The 14,333-nt window shown below is 36.7% G+C and overlaps 1 protein-coding gene across 3 annotated transcripts in view; it reads right to left on the bottom strand.

Annotated features, from left to right (window-relative positions):
* Positions 1-14,333, bottom strand: part of LOC140171728 (uncharacterized) — a 243,489-nt gene that overhangs the window by 106,026 nt on the left and 123,130 nt on the right. Inside the window, exon 1 of one of the 3 annotated variants that reach the window (XM_072195040.1) lies at positions 6,101-6,540. The exons of the other annotated variants lie outside the window; for them this stretch is intronic. Within the exon in view, the coding sequence (XP_072051141.1) occupies positions 6,101-6,168 (68 nt within the window). The 5' untranslated portion in view covers positions 6,169-6,540. Of the gene's footprint in view, positions 1-6,100; positions 6,541-14,333 lie in introns of those variants that run through there. 3 annotated transcript variants of the gene reach the window in all.

Raw genomic sequence — 14,333 nt, 5'->3', positions numbered from 1 at the left:
TCAGAACATGACCTTTGTATTAATTTCCTTTTTCTGTGCCTTAAATTTTACATTCATAAGTGCAGAACAGGAATAAAAAACTTCAAAAAAAAAAAAAAAAAAAAAAAGAACCGCAAGATCTATGGAAATATAAATGTGAATATTGGCTTCACTTATTTCTTAAAAGAACAATGTATTAATATTCTGATAGTACAATGACTAAAATATTGACTCTTGCCATCAAACTCTCTTTAAAGACGTTAAAGTAAGTACAAATTGATTGTTATTCTAAAGTGTTTTAGCATCTTATTACTTACAATGCATTTCCCTATTATTTTCTAAAAGGCCATTTCCATTAATTTCAATCTCTTTTACATTAGCAAAAAGTGAATTGAATTATTGAGTTCAGTTATAATACTTAAAACCATGGCAACTGACATTATGTAGCTTGTTTTAAAAATGCAAGTTGCAAAAATTCAAACTCATCTCACAGTGATTCAAGGTTAGAAATAATTTAATGATAAAATAAAAAGCTGGAGCTAATTTAGACATATATTTGCAGCTCCCATGCATCTATGCTTTAAATATATTACGGTTATGGTGGTCGACCTCTTTTTTTATTTGGCACAAGACCCCACTACAGAGCCTGATATTGCCTACCCTAGGTTTATTACACAGTGTATGTTTCATCAATTTATTAATCAGGTGGAGGCCCGTTAGTAAACGAGGTTATATAACACTAGACCTTTTGCACTTGATATAGTTGAAGCCCTGATTTTTATTACACAACAGCAGCCACAGTCCAATGCAGATATTTAATGATTTTTTAGGAGCCAATCCAAACCAAGTTGTCATTCTTCGCATAAAAACAAGTTACATATACGAGTACACATTTCAAAATGCAAAAGATTTTACTAAACATTCAACATGGATATAGTTTAGAAAAATACAGCTCATGAATTTGTAATACAGAATGTTGGTATGAAGGGGTCTCGATGGTTGCCTATAGTCTCTACACCTTCTAAATGTAATAATGAGAAATATATCGAGGGTTGAGAGCCAGAAAGCCTCAACTCACAATCACCTGCTCCCACAAAATGAGCACAAAGTTGCTAGGGCACTATAGAACAGTCCATATAATTGTGACAAAATTCAATACAGGTAGTCATTGTGACGTCAACACCACCATCTTGTGGGTACTGAGTGCCTTGTTGCTAAGATCACCACGTTGATGCTTCACTGAAGAGGTGCGCCACATGCTGCGACTTCCGTGATAATCGGGGTGTAATGTCTAACGATGACATGCAGAACGGAAGTATTCACAAGATGGCGGATCCCGCGGAAAAGGCTGATGGCCACTATAGAAAACAAAAGACAATGTAGAGGAAATATTGATTTTGAAGACCAAAGCAAGGAGCCAACTTTAAGCTCATTTCGTGAGAGGTGGTCATAGTGAAAACTAGCAAAACAGATTCCTTCTAAAATTAACAGTTTTTGAGAAAATCGCATCATCGTGTCATTTCTACTCCGCTTAAATACAGGGTGCTGATTTATGTATTTAGTGGGGAAGGCGAAAGTCTGCAAAATATTTTTGTGACCTTCAGGGTCAGATTTTGAATGCTGGCGCTGTATAGAGGTTACATCCACTTTACTCATGCGTGACTTCTAACAAAAGGCGCTGGTTCCCGTAGTATTCCTCATTCAAACTAATTCAATGCACGACCTCGGAGTTACCTGCATGACTTTGGCGGGCTATTTTGAAATAGTCATGGTTGCACTTGCAGGTACTGCTTTTGAAAGTCCTAAACAAGGTACAGGAGTCGCTGGTAGGATATGCAGCTTATAGAACACGGATAACCTCTATTGTAGTAGGCTAACTTCCTGTGTCACCCACCAATTCTTCACCTGAATTGTTTCTACTGAGAATATTACCACATATTCACCACAATTAACCACCTAAAAGGTGGTTGACGGTTGATATCAAAGTTCACTCGCATCACCCGCATTCACCTCCACCCGATCTGTTTCTATGGGGCCATTACCACATATTTCTTGCATCACCCCAAATTCACCCACAACTGTTTGCTCAGTAGAAACCCCAGTTAACTTGAATTCACTGGCAACCATTTTCTCAGTAGAAACCCTGATTTAACTCTAAGTTACCCGCAACCATTTTCTCAGTATAGAAACCCTGAATTAACTCATTTCACCTGCAACCGTTTTTTCAGTAGAAACCCTGATTTAACTCGAATTCACCCGCAACCGTTTACTCAGTAGAAACACGCTGAATCACATGTCAAACTCAAAATACACAATTGCACTTGTATGCAAACTCAACATAATATACAGCCTACCAGTAAGACAAACTGATACATAGTAAAAGTAATTTAGCTAATATTAAAAATGTATGAACATCATATTGCACCGATTTTTGCTTTGTTTTTTGAAGGCAAAATATACAGCCTACCAGCAAGACAAACTGATACATAATAAAAGTAATTTAGCTAATATTAAAAATGTATGAACATCATATTGCACCGATTTTTGTTTTGTTTTTTGAAATGAAAACCAGTGAAGACAGATAGCACTGGAGTAATATTGCACATGGGGTTATCAAGTTACAAGTAAATTATGTATTAATATAATAATCATAGAGCTTTATATTGAAAACGAAAGGGATTAAATGACCATCCTATTTAATATGATAAGGGTTGTCGTTCCATGTACATTGCAGATGCAGTTAAAAATGTTTGGCTGATGTTAGCATGTATTTATTGGGAATGGGGCATATAACATTTCAAATACATTCCAATTTGAATCAGGAACTGACATAGACAGCCTAAATTTTGTCAAGGGGGGACATCCTCAATACAATATCATTTCCTTCAACATATTCAACCAAAAAGCACACTTCCCTGATACTGATATTTTAGTTCAGTGCACTTATACTAGTATGAAGTTAATTAAAAGATACAATAAATCAGATAAAAACAACCAGGACATTAATAAATTGTATCAGCAGCGATATTTTGTTCTGTACAGTTGCAACTTATCCTGAGTGTCCTCTGGTTAGGTTGACATTCAATGGGTCAAAGCATGCCTCCATGAAGACTTGTGCTGGTGCTTAGGGTGCTAATTTGGTTGAATAGTGTGTAAGTTGATGAAGTATAGTCAATTTGATGATGCCATCTCCAGATCGAGAACCAGATGCTGAACATGACGTATCAAGCAGCTGGGGAAGATAGTAGGTACCCTGGGATGTCATTCTCATATAGAGCATTGACATCTCCCTCCTCGGTGTTGTGATTATCATCGTAATCATCATCATCAACAACATCCTCTTCATCACATTATAATCGTCATCACCATCCTCGTCATAATCAACATCATCATCATAATCGTTATCATTGTCATCATCAGGCTGCAAAGTAAGGATTCTGAAGGGCACCCATTTCAAGGTAATTTTGAAAGGGCACATCTATTTTACAAGGCAATTACATGTTAAAGAATAGCAGCAATTAATAGGGCATCAAGGCAACTGGTAGGGCACCGAAGGCAATTGCCTTCCTTCGGAGCCTTCGGTTATTTTGCAGCCTGGTCATCATATCATCATCATCATCATCACATGTACCTCCATGGACCTCATGTTGGTGTTACTGAACCTCCCTTGCATATACCTGTACGAAATATCACTACCTCAAGCAGGGATGCGAGATGAGCAGGAGAATGCCCCTGAGGAGTGGATGTTTTCTCATCATATTAAATCAATACCTTCATGATGACTTCCAATCTGATTCTACCTAAGACATAAGACCCAAAGAGATTGCCGCAGGTGTAATGCGATGGTAAATCCCCCATCTTGGTTTGTTACTTAGGCTATATAGGGCAAATAGCGTACCTCCTGCACTTAGTATGCGCATCATCATAATCATCATCATCACTATCATCATCATCCTCATCAACATCCTCTGCCTCATTATCATCATCATCACATGTACCACCATGGACCTCATGTTGGTGTTACTGAACCTCTCTTGCATATACCTGTACTATACATCACTACCTTATCTACCTTATCGTTTCATACAGATGAGCAGGAGAATGCCCCTGAGGAGAAGTTTTCTCGTCATAATCAATACCTTCATGATGACTTCCAATCTGATTCCACGAAAGAGATAAGACCCAAAGAGTACCAACTCAACATTGCCGCAGGTGTCATGCTATGTCAAATCCCCCATCTTGGTTTGTTACTTAGGCTATATAGGGCAAATAGCGTACATCCTGCACTTAGTATGCATCATCATAATCATCATCATCACTATCATTGTCATCATTATATCATCATCATCATCATCAACATCCTCTGCATCATCATCATCATCATCACATACCTCCATGGACCTCATGTTGGTGTTACTGAACCTCCCTTGCATATACCTGTACTATACATCACTACCTTATCGTTTCATACAGATGAGCAGGAGAATGCCCTTGAGGAGGGGACGTTTTCTCGTCATAATCAATACCTTCATGATGACTTCCAATCTGATTCCACGAAAGAGATAAGACCCAAAGAGTACCAACTCAACATTGCCGCAGGTGTCATGCTATGTCAAATCCCCCATCTTGGTTTGTTACTTAGGCTATATAGGGCAAATAGCGTACATCCTGCACTTAGTGTGCATCATCATAATCATCATCATCACTATCATTGTCATCATTATATCATCATCATCCTCATCATTATCATCAACACCAACATCCTCTGCCTCATTATCATCATCATCATCATCATCATCATCATCACATACTCCATGGACCTCATGTTGGTGTTACTGAACCTCCCTTGCATATACCTGTACTAAACATCACTACCTTATCGTTTCATACAGATGAGCAGGAGGATGCCCCTGAGGAGAAGTTTTCTCGTCATAATCAATACCTTCATGATGACTTCCAATCTGATTCCACCAAAGAGATAAGACCCAAAGAGTACCAACTCAACATTGCCGCAGGTGTCATGCTATGTCAAATCCCCCATCTTGGTTTGTTACTTAGGCTATATAGGGCAAATAGCGTACATCCTGCACTTAGTATGCATCATCATAATCATCATCATCACTATCATTGTCATCATTATATCATCATCATCATCATCAACATCCTCTGCATCATCATCATCATCATCACATACCTCCATGGACCTCATGTTGGTGTTACTGAACCTCCCTTGCATATACCTGTACTATACATCACTACCTTATCTACCTTATCGTTTCATACAGATGAGCAGGAGAATGCCCTTGAGGAGGGGACGTTTTCTCGTCATAATCAATACCTTCATGATGACTTCCAATCTGATTCCACGAAAGAGATAAGACCCAAAGAGTACCAACTCAACATTGCCGCAGGTGTCATGCTATGTCAAATCCCCCATCTTGGTTTGTTACTTAGGCTATATAGGGCAAATAGCGTACATCCTGCACTTAGTGTGCATCATCATAATCATCATCATCACTATCATTGTCATCATTATATCATCATCATCCTCATCAACATCATCAACACCAACATCCTCTGCCTCATTATCATCATCATCATCATCATCATCATCATCATCATCATCATCACATACTCCATGGACCTCATGTTGGTGTTACTGAACCTCCCTTGCATATACCTGTACTAAACATCACTACCTTATCGTTTCATACAGATGAGCAGGAGGATGCCCCTGAGGAGAAGTTTTCTCGTCATAATCAATACCTTCATGATGACTTCCAATCTGATTCCACCAAAGAGATAAGACCCAAAGAGTACCAAGTCAACATTGCCGTGGGTCTAATACTATGATAAATCCCCCATCTTGGCCTGTCACTCATGGAGGGCAAATAGCGTACCTCCTGCACCTAAGTGCATGTTTTTGGCACACCATGTTACACGCAGAACGCAAACAACAACGCAACTTGCTAATCGCAAAGCGTAATAATCCGGGTACACAATTTTACCCTCCATGAGCGCCATGCCAACATACATTTTTGTAGCAGAGTCGGTACTCTTTGGTTCTACCTCACTGAAGTTACAGGATTCTCCTCCTGATCACCCATATAGCATAACATACCTGAATTCATCAACACCAACACCATGTACCCCAAGCTGATGAGGTTCCTGCATTGCCTTAACATGCATAATATGCAGTCACTGCTGTTGAAGATACAGACCACCTTTTCATGGTGCTTGCAGACGTCGTTATATCAATACTACGAGTTCTAGTCTGCACTTCAGGATGCGATAAATGCAACAATCCTCCTATAAATTCCTGTACACGTAATACCACTACTACTAATACCAACGATGATGATAATTCCCAAGCCATGGTATGGTCTCCAGCATCCGTACAATCATCACAGCACATATGTACGGCTTAAAAATCCACCACCACACTTAGGTTGCGTTAGTCCTGCCATTTAGCTATATGCAATAACTGAGCTAGCAGTGCGAGTCAAGCATACAACACAAGCATCTCACAGGTTGTGCTAGCTGATGTACAGTGCTGCATTATGCATATACGTGTGTGTGTTTTGATCAGCTGACTGGCTCAGGCATCTGCCTGCTTGCTATAATGGTCTCACAATCCAATGCTTAGGTGAATCCTTATAATTAATGCTCTGCATGCTAGCCATAGATTTTGAGATATTTTTTTCAAAATATCAAGAGCTCTCTTAAGAACCACTGAACCAATACTAGGCTTGTTTGTACTCAATGTAATGCATTTTTCATGTTGATTTCAAATATGGTCATATAAATTAACAATTCTGACATTTTTGAATTAAACAAAAAATGAAATTTGTCATCTGCAGTTGACAACCGCATAGAGTTAAACCATATACAAGAGCACACAGAATTGCAGTATGCATGCAGAGACCCTTGCAGGCCACCTGTGTATGTACTCCCCATTGCAATACTCTGAATACTGCTTTAATTTCATATCCTCCTTGTTTATGAATATAACAAACTTGAAATTACATAACAAAAATGTTTATATAATAACAAAAATAAGATGTGTGCAAGAAAATTTGTAAAAAAGGTGAAAAAATAATGAAGTAATCCAATTTTCTGAATTGGTGCCTTACTAGAATCACACAATTAAATTGTCAGTTAAAAATAGGACAAATTAAGTAAGTGTAGCTAATATTCCCTGATGCAACAGTGCCAGTGTGGGTGTAGGATATGTGATGCAAAATGCTCTATATCCTAATGCTGCTTTGTGCATTTTTGTGGGTGTCGACTGCCGACGACAAGTTTAAATTTCAGAATTGTAATTTTCCATTACTACATTTGGAATCAGCATGAAAAATGCATTAAAATGAGTACAAACAAGCCTAGTATTGGTTCGGTGGTTCTTAACAATGCGTAGCTAATATACCCTGATGCAACAGTGCCCATTTGTGGGTGTAGGATAAATGACGAGTTAAGATGCAAAATGCTCATTACCCAATTGCTGCCTTATGCATTTTGGTCTTAATTAACTTTCTTCATGCAGGTGTTGACTGCAGATAACAAGCTTAAATTGTTTTAATGCAAAAATTCCAGAATTGTAAATTTTCATTGATTTATTTAGAATCGGCATGAAAAATGCATTAAAATAAGTACAAACAAGCCTAGTATTGGTTCAGTAACATAACATAACATAACATAACAACAAGAATTTATAATGCGCCTTTGCCTAAGGATTCAAGGCGCAAGAGAAAAGAAAACCAAAAAATTTAACCAAAAATACAGAAAGCAATGGCAGCAATAATTAAGGAAATAAGTGTGTTTTGATCAATGACTTAAATGAGTCCAGGCTGATAGCATTTTTGATAGTCGATGGTAATTCATTCCAAAACTTTGGAGCAGTTACTGAAAAGGCCCTATCCCCAGCACATTTCCTGGTGCGAGGAATGATAAAATTAACACTCTCACTGGACCTAGTGTTCATAGCATGTATGGAGCTCTTGACCATGAGACAGTTGGAAATGTACTGAGGAGAGAGCCCATTCAGGGACTTATACACAAGTGTGAGTGTCTTGAACTTGATTCTCTCATGAACTGGTAGCCAATGAAGATCTCTTAAGAGTGGGCTCACATGATCAGACCTGGGCTTGCGATATATCAGCTTGGCACATTTGTTCTGTAATTTCTGCAGTCTGGAGAGATCTTTCTGTGTTATTCCATTGAGCAAAATGTTACAGTAATCAAGACGTGAGAGAATGAGGGTTCTGACAGTATTTTGACAAGTATTGAAATCTAAATTGGACGAATTCTGGTGATGTTTCTAATGAGCCCATTTACTGATTTACATAGTTGGGTGATGTGAGCAGACATACACATTTGACGATCAAAGACAACCCCAAGGTTACGAACAGAAGTGGATGGAAAAATTTCCACACCATCAAGAATAAGGCTAACATTGGCAATCTTCTTAAAATGGTGGGGAGATGCTGCCAGAAAAAACTCAGTCTTTTCTTGATTTAGTTTGAGCTTGTTTTCAATCATCCAAGTCTGTATGTCTGCAACACATCTGGCGAGCTTCCATAATGCACACACTATATCACCAGGAATAGTAGGATCTACCACCAAATAAATCTGGGTATCATCAGCATATATATGGTATTTTACATTATGCTGACGTAGGATTTTCCCAACAATATGAGTATAATACACAAAACCCAATGGCCCAGTTACAGACCCTTGAGGGAGGCCATACTCCAGATGCATATCGTTAGAATAAGTACCTGATACCAGTATTCTAAATGATCTATTTTCAAGATATGAGCTGTACCAGTCATAGGCAGAACCTCCAATACCAAAGTCATCTCTGAGCCTATGCATCAAAATTTCGTGGTCCACCGTGTCGAAAGCAGCTGAGAGATCTAACATCAGCAGCAAGACAACCTTTTGATCATCTAAAGCACGCAAGATGTCATTTTGGACAGAGACTAAGGCCGTTTCAGTACTGTGTTGCCCTCTGTAGGCAGATTGCATAGGCTCAGAAAGGTTATTGGTATCAGTGTGATGAGTTATCTGAGATGAGGCACATTTTTCAAGAACCTTGGAAGTAAATTGCAGGTTTGAAACTGGACGGTAATGCTTGAGATCATTATTGTTCAGTGGTTCTTAAGTGAGTGTAGGTAATGTTCCCTGATTCAACAGTGCTTATGTGGGTGTAGTAATAGCATATTATGAAGAGGCAAAATGCAAAATGCTCTATACCCAAATGCTGCCTTGTGCATTTTTGTATTAACTCTCTCCACGCGGGTGTTGACTGCGGACGACAAGTTTCGATTTCTTTTAATGTAAAAATTTCAGAATTGTAAATTTTCATTGCTTTATTTAGAATCGGCATGAACAATGCATTAAAATGAGTACAAACAAGCCTGGTATTGGTTGGGTTGGTTCTTAAGATAGTGTAGCTTACCCTGATGCAACAGTGCCCATGTGGGTGTAGGATATATGAAAAGGTAAGATGGCTCTATACCCAAATGCTGCCATGTGCATTTTTGTATTAACTCTCTCCATGTGGGTGTCGACTGTGGACGACAAGTTTCAATTTCTTTTAATGTAAAAATTTCAGAATTGTAAATTTTCATTACCGTATTTGAAATCAGCATAAAAAATGTATTAAAATGAGTACAAACAAGCCTAGTTTTTGAGAAAATATTTCAAAACTTTTAAAAATTCAAAAATTTCAGAATTGTACATTTCCATGACCATATTTGGAATCAGCATGAAAAATGCATTAAAATAAGTACAATGAGTATGGTTCTTGATTTTTTGAGAAAATATCTCAAAATTTTATATTTTGAAGCCTATAGCTAGCAGGCAGAGCATTATATTGCATACCATTAGATATTCTGTAAATGCTAATTAGTGGGCACTAATTAGTGTGAGTATGGTATTGGAAAACAATTTTCCCCATAAAAATTCACTTTGTCCCCCAATGCCCCCCGAAAAAAATCCTGGTGCCGCCACTGATTCTTATAGGCTACATGTTAGATTATTTGAATATTTCCACTTCTTTCAGGTTTGCCAAATACAAAATATTTCACAACTTTTAAAATTTCATAACGACCTGAAATAACAAAATAAAATAAAAAATAATGAGGAATGTTATGGGTTCTATAAAGGAGATCCCAAGGCTTGATAGAAGGGAAATTTTATATGCCCCATGTGCATGATTTTTTTTATTAGGAGGGAGAAACACCAAAACTTTTCTTTTGATATATTGTTTTAATCAAGTAAGGCAAGACATATGGAATTATAAATGCAATTTTTGGTTTCCTTGACTCATTTCCTATAGGATTAATGGTGACAATCCACTACAAATGAGCCCAGAAGTCGGCCCTTCATAAGTTGATATTTTTTACAGATTTGGGAGTATCATACCTGAAGCTTCAAAATAACACTTCCAACTAACTTTGTACGATATCCAGAAATGAAGTTATCATACTTCAAAATTTGCCTTACAACAGATCACAACACTGAGAAAACTGCACTTAAAGTTATCAAAATTCTATTATTTCTGTTGAAACCAGCTCCATAAAATGTTTTAAGTTTTTGTATAGCTGTGTAAGAGAAGTTGGAAATATTTCAAATCTGTGACAATCTAATTGTTCTCAAAATATGAAATTTTTGTGCACTGTAGTTCAAAATCACATTTTCCGACTCCTGGGCTCATTCATGGTGGATATGTATTAATATTAAGAAAAACACTGCAGGTTTTTTTTATGGCTACAACTGGAGAGAATAATAACTATGGCTTCTGCCATTGAGCATGCCTTGAAAGGTTAGAAAATGATGAATTTCATGTTAAAAGCTAAATCCAGGGCTTCTTGAACAAGCTATGGCTTCAATGCCTTTTAAGTCAGTCCATAGCAACCGCATGTCCAAACAACCTGATAACTTGGTTGCCATAGAAATAACTAATTATACATTTAATGGGCTCTAATTATGAAATAAAATATATATGAAGGCCTTTCAAGCAATTTGTTTGATGATGATTACATATATTATTGTAAATGAAAAAAAAATCATAATCGTCAAGCAAATTTGGCAGTTGTAAACATCATTACACATTTATAAAACATTATATAATAATAAGGCTAAAAAACACTGTTATGTCTCAAAGCCGCCGCGCGAATTTGTCTTTCTTAACACGTCTGTGTCAGCTGAAACAGCAAATTCATTTTTTATTTCCTTTTTTTAGGTTTTTTGCTGCAAAATCATGAAATTCTATGACAAATTTGGAAGAAATGTTACTGGATTCCATCTCTCTATTGTTTGAAATTCCAAAATCTCCCACACCTCTTCAACTTCTTGTGGATGAAAATGATTGAATCTAAACAAATTTGTGGGGGTGCGATTTTCAAATGGAACAGCCCAATATTCATCCATAATGCTTTCAAAATTATAGTGAATGGACTACAGTGAAAATCTATGTGAAGTTTCATTTTCTGACAATCATACATACTGCAAAAATTCATTTCATTTCATTATATTGCAAAAGGAACTACTGTATCACAGGAAATTTGTTCAAATTGCAAAAAATTAATATAGCGAAATATCATGTTTAGCAGTAGAATAAATGAGAATATACTTTCAATTCTGCTCACAATAAATATTTTATATGCAATTAATGGACTCAGTCATTGATACGTGAATTATAACGAGATCGCTCTCATAAAATGATAGCAATTTATTTTGTTTGACATAATTAATTTATACAAACCAACATCCAAAATTCCACACATATGCATACAAATGCTAATTAAAAGTACAATGGCAATCAATAAATCAATAATTCTGGGAACATGAATTGCAGCAATCTATGCTACCATGTATGATACTCATATATCTCATATAAATAATTATTAACAAATCGTTTTAATAACTAAACACAGCAATACCAAATGTGATCAATACTAATATTATAAGCAGCGGATTCACAAGGTGTTTTAAGGGTTGCTGCTCCCCATATTATTTGCTAAAATCATTCAAAATCAGCCCACTTTTGATATAAATTTGGATGGTTTGAACACAATATACAAATTTATTGGTCAAGCTATATGAGTTATATGTAAAAATGTAAAAAAAGTGCAAATTCTCTATATTTTGGACAATAACTGAAGAACTATAAGACATAAATTTGACATTCTCAGAAAATTTCCTACACAGTCCTACACAATGCATTGCATATATCACATTTACAAAAATGTTACAATTGTTTATTTTGAAAAAATAGAAAATTGATCTACAGATGGACCCACATGGCCTGTACCCGCACAAAAATAGCAAAATTGTTCCTGCAATCATTTTTACATTAGAGGTCATATCTTTAAAACTTTTAAACAAATGAATTCTGGTTTTCTGCCAATTATAGCTACAAGATGGGATTTTACTTATATCTGATGTGAGCTAACTACAGCAGATAGCAACATTACCATAACATCTTAACAATGACAGTTATGTGCTATTTCAGTAGATAGCAACATAAATATTGCCTTCAGTAGACAACACTAACATGATATAGGCCTACTTTGATATGAGCTATCTTTAGTAGATAGCAGCATGGATATTATCTGATGTGAGCTATCTTCAGTAGATAGCAGCATGGATATTATCTGATGTGAGCTATCTTCAGTAGATAGCAGCATGGATATTATCTGATGTGAGCAATCTTCAACAGATAGCAGCATGGATATTATCTGATGTGAGCTATCTTCAACACATAGCAGCATGGATATTATCTGATGTGAGCTATCTTCAACACATAGCAGCATGGATATTATCTGATGTGAGCTATCTTCAGTAGATAGCAGCATGAATATTATCTGATGTGAGCTATCTTCAGTAGACAGCAGTATGGATATTATTTGATGTAAGCTATCTTCAGTAGATAGCAGCATGGATATTATCTGATGTGAGCTATCTTCAGTAGATAGCAGCATGAATATTATCTGATGTGAGCTATCTTCAGTAGACAGCAGTATGGATATTATTTGATGTAAGCTATCTTCAGTAGATAGCAGCATGGATATTATCCGATGTGCACTATCTTCAGTAGACAGCAGCATGAATATTATCTGATGTGAGCTATCATCAGTAGATAGCAGCATGGATATTATTTGATGTAAGCTATCTTCAGTAGACAGCAGCATGGATATTATCTGATGTGAGCTATCTTCAGTAGACAGCAGCATGGATATTATCTGATGTGAGCTATCTTCAGTAGATAGCAGCATGGATATTATCTGATGTAAGCTATCTTCAGTAGATAGCAGCATGAATATTATCTGATGTGAGCTATCTTCAGTAGACAGCAGCATGGATATTATTTGATGTAAGCTATCTTCAGTAGATAGCAACATGGATGTTATCTGATGTGAGCTATCTTCAGTAGATAGCAGCATGGATATTATTTGATATGAGTTATCATCAGTAGATAGCAGCATGGATATTATTTGATATGAGTTATCTTCAGTAGATAGCAGCATGGATATTGTCTGATGTGAGCTATCTTCAGTAGACAGCAGCATGGATAGTATCTGATGTGAGCTATCATCAGTAGATAGCAGCATGGATATTATTTGATATGAGTTATCTTCAGTAGATAGCAGCATGGATATTATCTGATGTGAGCTATCTTCAGTAGATAGCAGCATGGATATTATCTGATGTGAGCTATCTTCAGTAGATAGCAGCATGGATATTATCTGATGTGAGCTATCTTCAGTAGACAGCAGCATGGATAGTATCTGATGTGAGCTATCATCAGTAGATAGCAGCATGGATATTATCTAATGTGAGCTATCTTCAGTAGATAGCAGCATGGGTATAATCTGATGTGAGCTATCTTCAGTAGATAGCAGCATGGATATTATCTGATGTGAGCAATCTTCAGTAGATAGCAGCATGGATATTATCTAATGTGAGCTATCTTCAGTAGATAGCAGCATGGGTATAATCTGATGTGAGCTATCTTCAGTAGATAGCAGCATGGATATTATCTGATGTGAGCAATCTTCAGTAGATAGCAGCATGGATATTATCTAATGTGAGCTATCTTCAGTAGATAGCAGCATGGATATTATCTGATGTGAGCTATCTTCAGTAGATAGCAACATGGATATCATCTGATGTAAGCTATCTTCAGTAGACAGCAGCATGGACATTATTTGATGTAAGCTATCTTCAGTAGATAGGAACATGGATATTATCTGATGTGAGCAATCTTCAGTAGATAGCAGCATGGATATTATCTAATGTGAGCTATCTTCAGTAGATAGCAGCATGGATATTATTTGATGTGAGCT

This window comes from Amphiura filiformis, chromosome 15 (assembly GCF_039555335.1).
Source record: "Amphiura filiformis chromosome 15, Afil_fr2py, whole genome shotgun sequence".
In the NCBI taxonomy this organism is placed as follows: Eukaryota; Metazoa; Echinodermata; class Ophiuroidea; order Amphilepidida; family Amphiuridae; genus Amphiura; species Amphiura filiformis.
The sequence above is the reverse complement of the archived record's forward strand: the minus strand, read 5'-3'. Positions and strand labels throughout refer to the sequence as shown.